The 15,892-nt window shown below is 45.6% G+C and overlaps 1 protein-coding gene across 1 annotated transcript; it reads right to left on the bottom strand.

The window, feature by feature from the left end:
* Positions 1 to 854: 854 nt before the first annotated feature.
* LOC146812884 (uncharacterized) lies at positions 855 to 14,924 on the bottom strand. The gene has a single exon (XM_085619954.1). It carries the CDS (start codon positions 14,630 to 14,632, stop codon positions 7,601 to 7,603), a length of 7,032 nt encoding a protein of 2,343 aa, XP_085476080.1. The 5' UTR covers positions 14,633 to 14,924; the 3' UTR covers positions 855 to 7,600.
* Between the last annotated feature and the right edge of the window lie 968 nt (positions 14,925 to 15,892).

The following is a 15,892-nucleotide window of genomic DNA, read 5'->3' as shown; positions in this document are numbered from 1 at the left end:
ATAGGATATTGAAGCGCATTTTAGTGCCCCATTAGCCTCTGCCGGTCTAACTCCTTTGACCTTAGGTTTTTCTTTGAATAGTACACAAAATCATGACCTGTCTCCAGTCCATGGCTAAAGGTGTATAATACAGGGAATGTTGCTCAAGAACGTTACTTTTTGACAGCGCCTGGTTGACACGTCATGCCAGAAAATCGCTCACTCCTGTATAACATATAAGATCTATCATGACGGGCTTTGCTGGCTCAGCGCAGAGTCCACCGCCTGGTTTTATACATGCAGTGCTGCTCTTCTCCTCAATCAACGCCCTTGCGTCCCACACTACTGTTCTCCTCACTCTCCATCCTTGTGACTCACTCTGCTCTTCTCCTCAATCTCCTTCCTTGTGCTTCACGCTGCTCTTCTCCTCACTGTCTGTCCTTGTGCCTCACGTTGTTCTTCTCCTCACTCTCCTTCCTTCAGCCTCATGCTTCTCTTCTCCTCACTCTCCTTATCTGTTACCTTACGCTGCTCTTCTCACTCTCCGTCCTTGTGCCTCATGTTGCTCTTCTTACTCTCTGTCCTTGTGCCTCACGCTGCTCTTCTCATTCCTTGTGCCTCATGCTGCTGTCCTCCTCAATCTCCTTCCTTGTGCTTCACGCTTCTCTTCTCCTCACTCTCTGTCCTGGTGCCTCATGCTGCTCTTCACCACCTCAATATCCTTCCAGTTGCTTCATGGTGCACCACAAATAAAAATTACAATCCAACTCAAAATATTCCACTACACATCACATACATACACTCCATAACACATGGGTACAAAACATTGCCATTTACAACACCAAAAGCTCAAAATCAAACAAATGCGAGACCTATTGCATTTCCAATGCTTGTTATTTTTCAGCAACAGTGTATTTTATAACAGGGACAGTTCACCTGTTTCGGCATTTGCCTTCCACAGGACCATAGAGTCCCACCATCTACATTGTCCAATTGAAAGTACCCTCTACTTTTTAGTCCATTTTCACTTTTTCTTTAAAAACAACTAGACCGCATATTTTTCTGCATATGATTGTCAAGGATCATATGTCATTTTTTACACAAAAGTATTTCATATATGTAAAGTACAAGATTCACTACTTTCCTCCAACCAGTACAGGATTATGATTACTTGACTAAATATCATGAAATGGCAGTCATAAATCAATTTCATGCTTTTTACCACTTTTTTTGTTTTTGTTTTCTCTTCTTTTTTTCAGTTTCCATATATATCTGGTCAGTGAGATTCACTCTTTTTATTTTTCTCATTTCTTTCATATTTGTAACTGAAGTCACAGTAAAGTACTTCAATTTACGCTGGTCAAAATGTGATTTATTTAAATCTACACACAATTCACAAAAAGTGCTCCTACACTTTACCTACTATTTGTAGCAAGATACTAAGTACCCTTCATTTTCTTAAATATAAAGTGTCAATGCAATCAATTCAAAACAATCTGGTAAAATTTGATGAGTCAGGAGATGACCAATGGTACACAAAAAAAAATAAGGTCTTACATAATTAGAGAGGAGATGGGCATGTGTCTTTGCAAAATAAATTCCTAATATCCAAAAAGTACCTTTCTTAGAAGATAGATGAATATATCTATATTAGCAGCTATTTGCCATCAGCAACTGTTCTGTGCAAATTATGCTGTCTTTAAAGTGCATATATATTAGCAGCTATTCTGTACAAATGATGCTTCATTTAAGGTGCACATGCATTAGCAGCTATTCTGTGCAAAACTTGCTTGATTTATATATGCATACATTAGATAGATAGATAGATAGATAGATAGATAGATAGATAGATAGATAGATAGATAGATAGATAGATAGATAGATAGATAGATAGATAGATAGATAGATAGATAGATAGATAGATAGATAGATAGATAGATAGATAGATAGATAGATAGATAGATAGATAGATAGATAGATAGATAGATAGATAGATAGATCTCTCTATATATATTGAAGTCTGCATTACCTACTTTTCTCTCTTTTGTCTTAACTCGGTCTGCCTCTAAAAAGAGAAGTGCTGCCAGTTCACCACTGTTAATTGCCCTACTCTCCTTATTACAATCACATCATCATCACATGTTTTGTTATTTACTTTGAGAGCCCCAAAGCTCACAAAAAACCTTTAAATATTTTTGGGAGCAAAATCGATGAAAATAGTGTTACATTTAAAAGGCTTCTATCACAAATTAGGAGCCAACCACTCCTTTGTTAGGTTGAAGCCTACCAGACAGCGTAGCTGTCTGCTTTGCAAAGAGATTTTTGGGACATTTGGAAATCTTCCCAGTGAATGCACCCTGCCCATTGCTTGCTATTGTCTTTGTGTTTTGTAACTAACAGTTGCTTGCTTTCTATTTGCTGGCTTTATTTGTTTTAGGCTGTCCAGTATGTCTTTGTCCCTCCTGTAGAGTATAGCTTGTTTACTGTATTCTCGCACGAATGCTCTCTTTTTGTAAACAGGCCTTTAGATTTTGTTCTTATCTTTTCACATTTGCAGTGCCTTTAAAAACAGAGGTCAAATATACAACTGTGCTGTCCGACGGAGCTTGGTGTTTACATTTCTTTCTCTGACTTCAAAGTGAGACGATTCATGTGATAATGGTGCTGGGTACTGGGGGTGTACTGGAGGAAGGCTGTACAGTGTATATATTTTTTTTTTAACACACAACAAAATTTAAATGTCAGTAAATGAACAGTGAAAATATTTCAGAATATATCAGAATTAGGAAAGTACTAATTAAGCACATTTTCTGTAATTTTGAAGTGTGGTGGAAAATAATATTCTAATACAATCAAAACAAATCAATACACTAGGTGATGCCATTTCCACTCATTGGATGATTTATAGTTTTATTAGTAAAACTGTATGTCTGCAAATGTAATGTTAATTTCACTTGAAAATGTGTTGTCTAATGGCACTGCGCTACCACACCATGCATACTCCACTATACTCAACTCCACTCTACAACACTCTACCCCATGACACTCTACGCTATACCACTCCTCTCTACACCACTCTATGCCACTCCACTCTACGCTACTCGAGGCCACTCTACTCTACGACACTCTACTACGCTCTACTGTACTCCACTCTACACGACTCCACTCTACACCACTCCACTCTATGGCATTCAACTCTATGACACTTTACTCTGCTCTATGCCGCTCCACTCTGTGCCACTCCCCTCTATGCCACTATTCCACTTTAATCTAGGCCACTCCACTCTATGTCACTCAATCCTATGACACTTCACGCCACTCATCACCACTCCACTCTATGACACTCTATTCCACTCTACAACACTATGCCAGTCTAGGCCACTCCTCTCTATGATACTCTACACCACTTTATGCTACGCTACTCCACTCTATGAAACTTTACTCCACTCTACACTAAGCCACTCCACTCTACAGTACTCCACACCACTCTACGTTACTCCACTCTGCAACACTTTCTCTACTTTATGCTATGTAAATCTAAGCCGCTCCACTCATCACTCCACTCTAGACCACTCTACGCCACTCCACTCTACTCCATTCAATGTCACTCAATGGCACTCCACTCTACGACACTCTACTCTGCTGCCCTCCACACCATTATACAACACTCCACTGCATGATTCCGCATGACACTCCACTCCACAACACTCCACTCTACACCATTCCACAACACTCTATGATACTCCACTTAACTCTACGCCTCTCCAAGACAATCTATGACACTCTATGTCACTCCACAACGCTTTATGCCACTTTACTCCACTCTACACCACTCCATGCCACCCTGTTTTATGCTATTAACCTTTAGCCATGTTGAACAGCAACTACACTGGTATACAACATGAGTGAAAAACATTAGCAAAGTCGATAACTCTTGCATAGACAAGGCCTGTTGGCTTTGCCAGTGCTTGTTTATTCTTGGTCTGGTGTGGGTTGTGTGTGTGGGGGGGAGGTGGGGTGGATGCATGCAAGCCCTGCAAAGTTTCATGGAGGGTGTGCTATGAGGACTGGTAATCAGAGTGGAAACCCAACCCCAGACACTGGTAGCCCGCCTGGAGATCCCTGGAACCAACTAAACACACCAGAATCCATTTATTACGGGGGCGTTACACGCCAAACACCCCCCTGGAGCTATGGCACTGCCAATAGTGCAAATAAGCTTCAATCTTTTTTCATACTTAAGCGTGTCCAAAACGGGTCTGTCCGCAGGTAAAATGCTCTGCTTCAGTCTACAAGGAGAACTCGAATTTTAAGTACACCCCTTTTTCTCCAGATGGGAGACAATGCGCCCCCAACCCCTTTAGACACCTGTGCTGTACTGAGGAAATATGGAGAACGGTCAGAGGAAACACCTGATTTACCGGGTCATATAAACCATGTCCAGGTCTGTAAAGCATTTTGGCAAGCCAATAGAAAACCCCCAACTCAGAAGGACCTTTACTATGATTAGATCTGAATGCAGCTTAGTTTAGGTGAGTGCTACCACCTGATCCCCATGGACCTAATCGTATGTTAAGGTGTGATGCCTGTGTTCAGGTGAGAGGGGATACTTGCCCCATCAATACCCGGCTATATTTGTGTCAGGGCTGGGCAGTGTGTGTCCAGTTTAAAGCAAGCACGTGGGCCTCGGGTGGAGTAAGGGGCTCTTTACAGTGCCCAGGCCTGTAGAATGAGTGCTCCATGTGTGAAGTAGCACCAGCACAGCGGCGTCCATCGTGGACTAGATCATTAGAAAGCACAGTTCAGTCGAGCGGACAACTCGCCCCAGAGGGGTCTACATTATATTCCAGTGGGTGAGTAGGACCACCTGCCTGATAGCAACCTGCATTTTGGTTTGGTGAGCGTGTTGTCCAGGGCATCGCGAATTCCTGATCGCCTCAGCACTCATGCCGTTTTTCAGTCTGGAGAAAGTTTTTTCCAGGGCAGCGGGGATATCTGCAGCATAAGAGCCTCCTTTTCTTTTAGGTCTGGAGAAAGCTTTTATGCCTGCATCACAGGAGCCCGTAGTTTGTTGGGGCATCCGAGAAGCTGTGGCTCCCTTGATAGAAAACAGCTTTCTATATGAGATCTTATCCAAGATGGGAGAAACCTGCATTCCGATATTTGGCAGCTGTCCCTTAAGTACTCTGGGGCAGATTTACAAGCCCCTGGCGCCACTTTTGCGTCTCTTTTAACATGGGAAAAGTGAAGCAAAGGTGGCGCAAGGGGCTTGTAAATCTGCCCCTCTGTGCTTTTTCCAGGGGTCTAGAAATGAATCCGCTCTGGTTTCCCGTGGGTGCCTATAGTATGCTGAGATGAAAAATGGATTCAGAAATGAAGGAAGAGTTTTCACATAAGACCCCTTCCTCTGGGGGGAAGCAACGCAAGGCCCATGGGGGGCCTTTACAATGGTAATGCCTCAGAAATGTGTGCTCAGCTTGAGGTCTAGGCTCAGCTGAAAAGTTCACTCTAGGACTTTTTAGATATGAAGGCCGTCAGGTAGTATGCCATTCTGCAGCTTTTTCCACATAATATTTGATTTGCACCACATGTGCCACCATTTGCAAACTTTAACAAAAATACATTTTCTAGCTAAAACGAATACATTGATACTTTAAAAAGTGCGGCACGCGAGGTGCAACACCGAGCAAGACAGTTTGCAGTTTTATCGGGTCTCCTTCCAGTGATTTATTGCTGTACACGGGGAAAGGCCTTTTGTCTCCAGCACGAGAAAAAGCTTTACATATTTAATTATATTTCAACTAGGAAATGCATAATAATTCAAGCAGCAGTTATTTTAAAACGGCATAAAAATCCAAAGAGGCGCCTCTAGAAGATCATGGTGGAGAGGACAGCAAAACCTAAATAAATCTGATGACCATGTCTTCGCCATAGCTGGGCTACAAGAGCGGTACCATTCATCAAACGAAGTTTGTACATAAAAGCGTGTTTGCTACACAGTGTGCAAGGGTTTACGTGTTACACTAGCTATTTCACTCACTCTGGGATTTTGAAAGGACATTGTTCATCAAATGGCGTTCCTGTGCTCCCAAGCGAAACAATAGTATTAATGAATAACATTTTCAGGTCGATCAATGAATATGTGTACTTTTCTTTCTTAACAAACGTTGGTATTTTGCATACCGTTTGGATCTCCTCTCTATCATTTTGTGCTAAAATGACAATTATCAAGATAATCCTGCCGCAGAATGTGTCATACAATTATGAATAATTTGAATTTCCATGCCACATAATTGAGTAAACCCTGACGCATATTTGAAGCTCAATTACTGGATTTGTCCAGGGCTCCTATATTTATACCTGAGCGCAACACACATTGGTAATCTGGGAAAAGGCACATGGTGTATTGATTGTGCGAAGTGGCATGACAAGCAATTGCCACTAAATCAGCATTGTACTGGAGGACATAGAATGACTAAATATATCGGGGCATATTTAGCCCCTGTCGCCACCACAGCGTCACTTTTAAGGACGTTGTGGTGGCAATAGGGGCTTCACCTTATTTACAAGGCAGCGTTAAGCCACGTGGCTTAACGCTGCCTTGTAAATAAGCGTGAAATTGGCTTGAAAGGGGAGGGCAATGGGTGTTGTGGTCGGCCTTTCACTGCAACACCCATTGATTTTGACACTGCCCCATCTTTACAAGGGTGGCGTAAATATAGGGCCCTGGCGAAACGAGGAGAAATGTTTAATTTCTCTTTGTTTTTGCTGTTTCCATGTGTGCTTGGTTGTGCAGCACACATCGATACAGCAAAACGCCAATGATGGTTTATGTGCTAGGCTGCTAAATTTAGCGCCAGCGCAGGGGGAAACACAGATCTGCACCATATTGTAAATATGGTGCAGCCCTGTGTTTCTAAGGTGACGGAGTATGTTGTTAGCCTTTTTGGCTTAACGACACGCTTCGCCACTTTACTAGTAAATATGCCCCAACAATTCAAAGTCACTTTCTGTCCGTGGCTGTATCGGTAAAAAGTAGGCTAGTTTGTGACCTTATAGCAATGTGATTCTCCAGTGCGCATTACATATTAGCATTATCAGATGATCATAACAATATTGAGAATAACGTTCTCTAAAATGGTAAGAAAATATATATTATTACTATTTTTATAAATATACCGATTCATTACATTTCAGTAGTATTGCCTCCTCCCTCGTCTGCTTGGGCAGTGAACGGGAAAACTCCCCGTTTTAAGATGGCTGACAGTTTACTGTTCTCTTTCTGTTTGTACGACTACATGCTGTCGGTAAAAACATTTAGCCATATCTGTCATTGACCACACTGTACCACAGGGTCTCAAGTAATGGGTTACGTTCGAATTCACCGCTATGAGTCAAAATATACATTCAATAACATCCGGAACAGATTAACCTAAACTTTGAGTCCTTTCTAGGACAAATAAGCATGCAATTTTTATACCGTCTGTTTTCTGCTCAGAACAGGCTTTTTTTTTTTAATTTAGAGTTACTAATCCTGATTTTCTTCCCTCTCCATATCTCACTTACCCAGTATTAGATGATTTAAGGCACTGCTTTTGAATACCCTAGTCAAAAAAGCAGTTTACACAGAGGTCTGTAATGTGGTGGGGTGTGGCAGGGTCAACACAAATGGGCAGAGTGCGCCCCCGCCTCCACCAGGAAATGCACTTAAGCTTTCGGGCTCAAACCTCTGGGATGTGTCATCAGTGGAGAACCTCACAGTCATTTTCTTGTTCAGGCAGTACACAGCTCCATCCAGAACTGCACAACGGAACGGGAGCGGATCGCTGAGACACACAGTGGCGCACTCGTTCCAGATCTTGGCCGTGGTATTGTACTTGAAAACGCTGACCCCTGACTCTCGGTGGATGTCGAACCTGTAGATGCAGTTCTTGATGGCCACCATATCACAAGAACGCTTCCTGCTGTTGTTGTAGGGACACTCCTCCCACAGGTCCTTGAGAGGGCTGTACTTCAAGAGACGGTAGAAAAGATTCCCACCAGAGACATAGATGTCACCACTGCAGGTGACTGCCTCATGGGCTACAGCAAACAATCCCTTGGGCAAGGAGGCCCTGAATGTCCATTTGTCTAAACGTGGATCATATCGTTCTACAGTGTAGAGGCACTCGCCTCCTATGGCATATAGATAGCCATCTACTGGTACTAGCTTCATTTGGGACCGTGCTTGGTTCATGGGCATAACCTGTCTCCAAATCTCAGTGAGGGGGTTATAACAAAATACTTTGTTGGAGCAGATCGCGTCTTGTCCTTGTGTTCTTATACCCCCAGCCAGGAACAAGTAGTTATTCAAAGTGCAGATGCTACATCCTTTCAAATTGGCTTCTGCTGGGATTTGAGTTAAAGGGTGCCAGACATTTTTGAGCATGTTGAATGTGTATAGCCAAGCATGTGGTTGCAGGCCAGTGCCTTGCGAGTGTGGTGGTAAATCGTTCACAGCTGGACAGCTTGAGCTTTGTCTGATATTTTTCAGTCTATAAATGGTCTCTAGTTCAGCCACACCCAGAACATTTTTCCCTCTCGTCCTCAGTTGAAGGATCCGATCACGTTCACCTCCATTGAGATGGCCATAGATTGCTGGGTCTCTCAGCACCTGAAGGTAGTTGTCACTCAGGACCGTATAGGCTGCTTCTTGAAGGTCACCTGCTCTGTTTTTCTTTGCAAACTTCAAGAGTTCGAGGCAGTTGCCCAAATTTAGTTGAAGCTTCATGGCATCCTCAGTCAACTGAAGAGTTCTTGGAATATTGAGGAAGCTTCCTTTAGCAACGAGCTCCACTGGGCTTTTTTGGTCCTTCGAGGCTGGTAACGAGTAATGTTCTGTCAGCAAGCACAGCATGCTTCGGGCTTTGTTCTTCGCATCTACCTTCTTGTTTGGTGCGGCAGACAGGATGTCTTCACAGCTCTTAGCCAGTAGCATCTTTGTTTTAGGATTTGAGCACTCTGTTTCATATATTCTGAGTTCAGGATTCTCTGCAATCTCAGATATGCTTCCTCTTCTCTGGATGCCTTTTCTCCTTTGGTGCATCTTTCTTTCCAGTTCCACTGGGACATTAATTGTAGAAACAGCATGATCCTTATTGAATACAGATTGTTGTTGACCCACTCTTGGCCTATCCATGCTGGAGTTTGAGTTACTTGGTTGAAAGGGCGTTATTAGTGATGGGGAAGGTATTTCATGAAAAGCAGTGTTTGGCAAGGACGCTGTTTTAGGAATCTCTTGGTAGTATGTAGGATGAGTATACTGGGAACTAGCCTTGTCATTTTCTCCAAATACAGCATCCAAAGTCCTTGTTGCCTGACCTTTGGTCTGGCTAAACCTAACTGGGTGAGTTCCAGTTATGCTTTGGGATTTATTAGACTTCGAATGTTCCTTTTCTGAAAATGTTAGGCTGTCCATGACATCATCAGAAATGCTTGGACTGGGAAGTCTAGAAACATTATGACTTTCCTGTCCACTATGCAAAAGACTAAGAGACTCAGTTTTGTCTCTTAAAAAACCTTCATAAGGTCCACAAGAAATCCTCTTGGTGTAAGTAATAGCTTTCCTATCTTGTGGCTGTCTTATGAACTTCCTTTCATAATTGCTCTCTTTCTGTGGCTCTGAACAGTCAGAGCAAACATCGGTAGAACTGTTGTGCTCTTCTTTCGCTGGTTGCTTATTACTTTCAATCTTTTCAAACTGAGGAGCCCGATGCGCATCTTCCACCTTGTGTTGGCAGGGGGTGATTGTGCCCACGCTTTCTGCACATGGTTCCTCTGGAATGCTGTCAGCAGAGCAGTGTATGCTGATGTCTGGATCAGTGAGGGCCTCTTCATCTTCATTGTTGTTGTCTGCACCCCTGAGCCCCTGTATGCATTGTGGAGCCTCGCCTGCTGTTGCTTGCTCTGGATCTTCTGCTGTATTTGGTGGAGGCCATTTTTCATGAAGTTGTTGGCCTTGATTCTTTGCCACTGAACTCTTCACCTGATCTGATGAAACATTGAGCATTGCGTTGTCAGAGTCGTGTGATTTGTCTGTATCGCTGCAAGTCCCACATTTTTCAGGACATGAAGACTTACAAGACTGTTTGTCTCCTCTGCAGAAGTTCTCGAAATTGTCTTTAACTGATTGTTGCAAATGGTCACTTACTAGTCCAATGTGTTTGTGTCCTATTTCCATTACACATACATTCGTTGTTGATGCAAATAAATTATCACAAACATTCACTCCTGGCTTGGCACTTGGAGACTGAGAATCCTCTGTGGACACTTGGCTCTTCTCCTCTGACTTGACTTCTGCACTGATGCTGTCCTTGTGGATAATGCGCTTATAATTTACCACTGCTGATGCAGTGTTATTTTCTCTGTGATATGCTGTGTCTCTTGTCTGTTCCATGTCTGGTAAATCATGGTTGTTACTCTCCAGTTCTTCATCTTCAGTCCCCAGAGATGACCAACTTCTTTCTTCATAGACAGGGGTGCAGATACTGTCTGTTGTGTATCCTGAGTGACTTTTTTCAGAATCCAAATTGTTTTTACTCTCTGCAGGTCTGGGTTGCTTTTTCAAGCATAGATACTCGTGGGGTGGCATCTTCAATTCAGAGAAATCTTGACTACTTGTATAGACATTCTGTATACAGCTACTTCTGTCTTCGCATTGTTGAGTCTTTTTGACTTTTGCTACATACTGATCAATAGGATCTGCAGTCTTGTTACCTTGTAAAGTATCTTCTGGTTCCTGGAGCGTCTGTATTTTGGGGCTGTCCTCATCTGCTGCCTCATTTGTTTTGTCTTTGCTGATTCCATGGTGCATTAGAGTTACATTGCTGCCGCCCTCTCTACAGGCAGATCCCAATAAATGTTCACGGGCACTGTGACATGAACCTTCCTTATGAATCTTGGTCTTTATGTCCATGACCATATATGTTCCATCGAGTTGACAAGAAACAGCTGCATTACTTGAAATACTTTCTTGCTCTTGGTGATGGCCTGCATTATTTATTTCTCCCACCCCAGGCCGTCTACTGATGTCAGTGGATGGTAACAGCAGGTTGTGTTTCACATCACTTGATGGACCCAGTGTAGACGCATCCTGTAGGGACAATTGGTCGTTGGCATCTGGGCCCTTGTTACTTACATGGGATGGCTGAAGTTCATTAACTTTGAGGTCTCTCAGTATAGCAGTTGCAAGGTTATCTGAGCATTCTGCATTTTCTTGGAAGGGGCTAGTTCTTGATTCAACATTATGGTTTATACCCTGACTACTACTCTCTGTTGTTGTGACCGGCTCAGATTCCAGGGGGAAAAGTTCATTGGGAAATGACAATATGTGCCTTCCCAGTGTCTCTTTCTCGGGTAGGCAGTGTGGTGTGTTTGTGTTTGCATCCTGGGCCCGAAATTCACTCTTAAAGGAACTCTTACTGTCATTGCCGTTCTCACCCTCAATTACAGTATCTTCATTATTTTCTTTCGCTTGATAAATCCCGTGATCAGTGTTCCATCTCTGAGATGGCTCCAGCATTGCTTCTGTTTCACCGAGTACAGGCTGTTTTCCTGGTTGACATTTACAGACTTGGTCATCTCTTGTGTCACACTTTGGCAAGTCAGTTGGATAGTGTTCTTTACACTGATGTGCTTCCCTAATTTCCAATGTAGCTTGGATTCCAACCACAGATTCATTATCTTCAATAGTCTTCTGCACTGGAGGCATAGTTATTGACACTTTCACATCAGTGGCCGCACTAACTGAATGGCCCTCACAATGCAATCTTGGAGTGGTCGGAGAAGATATACTGGTGTTGTAGCCTCTATCCATCATATCATTGTCTCTTTGCTCACAATCATGTTTAGCTTTTAGGTTCGTCACTCTGCATGATGAGTCCTCTACCAATGGGAATGTGGGCTCATAAGTGCATTTCTCTACCATACTTGATACAGCTGTAGGAGGCGGTAATGACAAAAAGTTGACAAGGGCATACTGAGACGTTTCTCTCACAGATGGGTAAACCATAGCAGGCTGTCCAGTGACATCACAGCATATGTGACTCTCATGTGATGCTGGTAATCCCTGTTCCTCAATTTCTTTCAATAGAATTGAGTCAGGAAATGGAAATCCATCTGACCATGACTCATTCTTCACTATGTGTTTGAGCCCTTGTTCACGTGACAAAGATTTGCTATCATTTCTGTCACCTTCTGACAAGCTGACTTGATAGGTTTGCCCATTGCCAAATGCTTTAGTGACACCTAAAGGCAAGTTATTGTTATTCAATTTAGTATTTTGAAGCCTCAACTCTAAACCAGCACTATCTGTTTGAAGTTGCTCCTTCTCTTGGGTTTGACAAAGGCTCTTGGTTTCATCTCTTCTGAAGGGCGTGTAAACTGCTTGTTCTTTCCAAAGATGTTGTGCATTGACCTGAATATCTGAATATGTGTTAGAGTGTAAATTCCCCATTTGAAAGTCACTTTCACCAAAAGTATTAATTATGTGTTTACTTGTGTGATTACTTGTGTATTTTTTTGGTGCTGGGGTGGGTTCGTTGTTACTATAATTGGGACTGTCAGGCGTGTCATCAAGCGTGGACATTTGTGTGACGACCTCTCTGCCTTTCCTACCCACATGGGGTTCCATTGATGCCTGACCTTTGACTTCATTTGAGCAGTCCGACCTCTCACTCAGTGAAAATTCATCCTGAACTGATTTTGTCTCAATGAGCGGTTTAAGTCCCAATTTGGCAGCGACATTAATCCATTCAAGGTCCAACTGTGTTGTTGTGGTGTCATGATCCGAAGATCCGCATGTTTCAACCTCCAGCTGTGTTCTGCCCTGCTTTGCAATTTGATCCCCAGATTGAGTGTGAATTTCAGCACTGCCGCCGTTTCTGCCCTGCCCTCTGAGGTCACTCCTTGTGATGTCGGTGGTCTCACCGTGGTAAGGGTCACTTTCTTTGCTTCTAGTTCTGAAGTGATGACATTCCGGGGGTACACTAGGTAACCTCAAAGAGACCGCTCTCACCTGCTCAGCTGCACAGCCGTGTTCATCTTCTTCATGACACGTTGACAAGTCGTCTTGAGAGCCTTCAACACAGGCCCTAGCTTCCAGGACTTTGTTCAGGCAGGTGTCTTCATGTTGCCGTGTTTTTTCGAAATACCCCTCAGAAGAAGCCCATTCTGCATGAAGGTGCCCCCTCTCTGCGGTTGAATGCCCTTTGTTTGGCCCACCTTCTGCTGTAAGAGCAGGTGGTCCTTCCCAAGAAAGCCTTCTGTCGGGATGCACGGAAGGCCCTCTGCCCAGGCACGGCTCTGCTGCTGTATCACCAGGATCCCTGGACTCATGTGTGCCCGTCAGACTGGCAAAGTCCTCGCAGCCTTCGTGTTCTTCACAGCCAGTGCCTGAAGCCAAGCCGGCGTGATCCGGGCCAGGAATGCCGTCCGTGCCGCTCTCGGAACAGGTCCCAGGGCTGCCGTCTGCCGGATCACAGAGGATATCGCTGGAATTCATTTCTCCTGCACACATTGTAAAGTCAGACACAGCCTTCATTGTTTGGTTAGTGCTTTCCCCGGGGCGCGCCCCTGGGGGGTATTGTGACTCCCTGGCTCCTGTCTCACTTGGCACTGAGTTAAAGGGCTTGGCTGGCAAGCCGAGGGGTGCCTCTTCGCGTGCATTGTCCAGCGGCAGCGGTGGCACGGGAGTGCCCAGGTGCCGCTCTGTGGGAGCGCATCCTGCCTGCACAGCAGGGACCCGCTCACCTGGGCACCCCCTTTCCTGGCACACCTCTCTCTCTTCACACAGCGGCGCGTACCCTCTGCTGGCAGCCGCTGCTTCTAAGCCGGTGTCGGGTTCTCGAGCCCTGTCAGTCGACGGGCTGTATCGATTTCCGAAAATGAGGCTGTTTCTTTTGTTACCATGGTCACCGGTTACTGTGCAATCGATTCCCTGACCCTGTTCGGCTTGCACTGCGAGAGCCGATGCCACAAATAAGCTGTCCGCTCGGTTCGGATAATTGGGGTTTCCAGGCAGGGTGGCATCGGGGGGCTGCGCGAACACGCTGGTTTGACCCACGCTCCCAACTGTGGATGGCATGAAGGCAGCCAGTGTGCCATCTAGCTGGGACCTCACATTACATCCAGGGGCCATGTCACAGACAGGAGCACCGGGCTCTGCCGCAGGCTCCTGTTTTGGAAACAGTGAGGTGCCATTGTCTGTCGTGGGCGGATCTGCCTCCAGCTGGTGCCACATCTCCTGGTCTGGGCTGGTGACATGACACGCAGGAGCGCTGCTAATGCCCTGAATGGCACTGCGCCCGTGTGTGCCACCATGGCCGTGGCGTTGGCTCCTCTGCGTTGAGGCGTCATTGCCTTCTAGAACCTGTCGATGGCAGAGAGCAGGCCCTTCCTCCCAGAGCTGACTGTCGACCTCCTGTGTGCTGCTGTCTGCCAGGCTCTGCCTTGCCAGCCAGACCTCCAGCCTCTCTGCATCGGAAGCGGTCCTTGCCTTCTTCCGCTGGCCCGAGAGCAGCCACCTGACAGCCGCGGTGGTGGCCGCCACCACTGCCAGGGTCAACAAGACTCGTGCCAAGAGTGGTACTTCCATACCTTGCCTGTCCTCGTTCATGGCAGGACGGTCACCCGCTGGCTTGGCCAATGGGCTGGTGCCGTTGCTGCGTCTGAGGCACGCAGCTGCTAATCAGTGTCCAAGGTTCAAGGTGACATTGCATGGCCAGCCACCTGCCGGCACCCAAGGGCTCTCAGTGTGTCCCTGCCCTTCCATGGCTCCGATACCGTCCAGCGCAGCTGTCTCAGCCCTGCTCTCTGGTGCAAGGTGGCAGGGCATGGGTGTCTCGAAGCCTGCCAGCCTCGCAGCTGTACTCCCGTTAGTTAGCAGCTGGTTCAGCCTCAGCCCTCTCTACCTCTCCTCCGCTGCTGGGAGAGCAGCTGGATGTGGGCCAGCAGTAACGTGATCTACAGACAACAAGAGCCTTAAGGTGGATCCCAGGAGTAAGGTTGCACCCGAGGCGCTCTGCGGCCTCTGCATCACTCCCATTGGAGACATCCATTCATTCGCAGGCGCAGCTCCCTTCTAGCAGCCACGTCCTACCCTCCCAGACTCCGCATGGGAACCTTTTCTGGCAGCATACCAGGCCCGGCTTCAGGAATTTTTATTTGGGTGGGCCAAGGGTGCATTTGGGTTGGCCATATATGTCTAGGCAGGCCTGCTTCATGGTCCTCCTTTATCTCTTCTTAGTCTTACAAGGCCCAGTAAAACGCACTCTTTTCCAAATCTCTCTCTAAATATTATCACTCTCAAAAAGTGTTTTTTCCATGTAATGTTCCTTTGATGGGAAGAGGAGGTTTCTGAGGTGGGAGTATCAGGCAAGGGACACTTCTCGGGCTCTCTCTGTGCGAGCCTTCAGGGAGAGTCCCTCTTCATTACTACCTCCACCTGACCCCAGACTCTGCAACACACTCCCTTACAGGCTTGATTATCCACTACTCCTCTCCAGTGCACCTTATCGCACAGCTGACCTTGGGCCCCAGCCCCATATCAGGCACCATCGGGCTGCACTTTCTTTTTTCCCTGTAAAAACATTAGTAAAATCACCTTCAAACATTGAATATAGCGGTAAATATAATTAACACGCACTTTAAAGTATGTTCCACAAGTAGCCCTTTGAAACCCTGGGCATAGCAAAACCGGCAGTGTCTATCATCTTACCTGATCTTGGTGCTGGGGCTGAATCTCCAATCTTCCTGCCGCGGCCGCAGCCACGTTCCTTCGCGGCCGCCGAGAGCAGGACCACCATCCCCAGGAGCCTTAGCGGCGGAAGTCCGCTTTCATCATCACCACCACGCACGGAGGCGCATAAATTCGAAC

Source organism: Triturus cristatus, chromosome 7, assembly GCF_964204655.1.
Source record: "Triturus cristatus chromosome 7, aTriCri1.1, whole genome shotgun sequence".
Lineage (NCBI taxonomy): Eukaryota > Metazoa > Chordata > Amphibia > Caudata > Salamandridae > Triturus > Triturus cristatus.
This window is presented reverse-complemented; position numbering and strand designations above follow the sequence as displayed.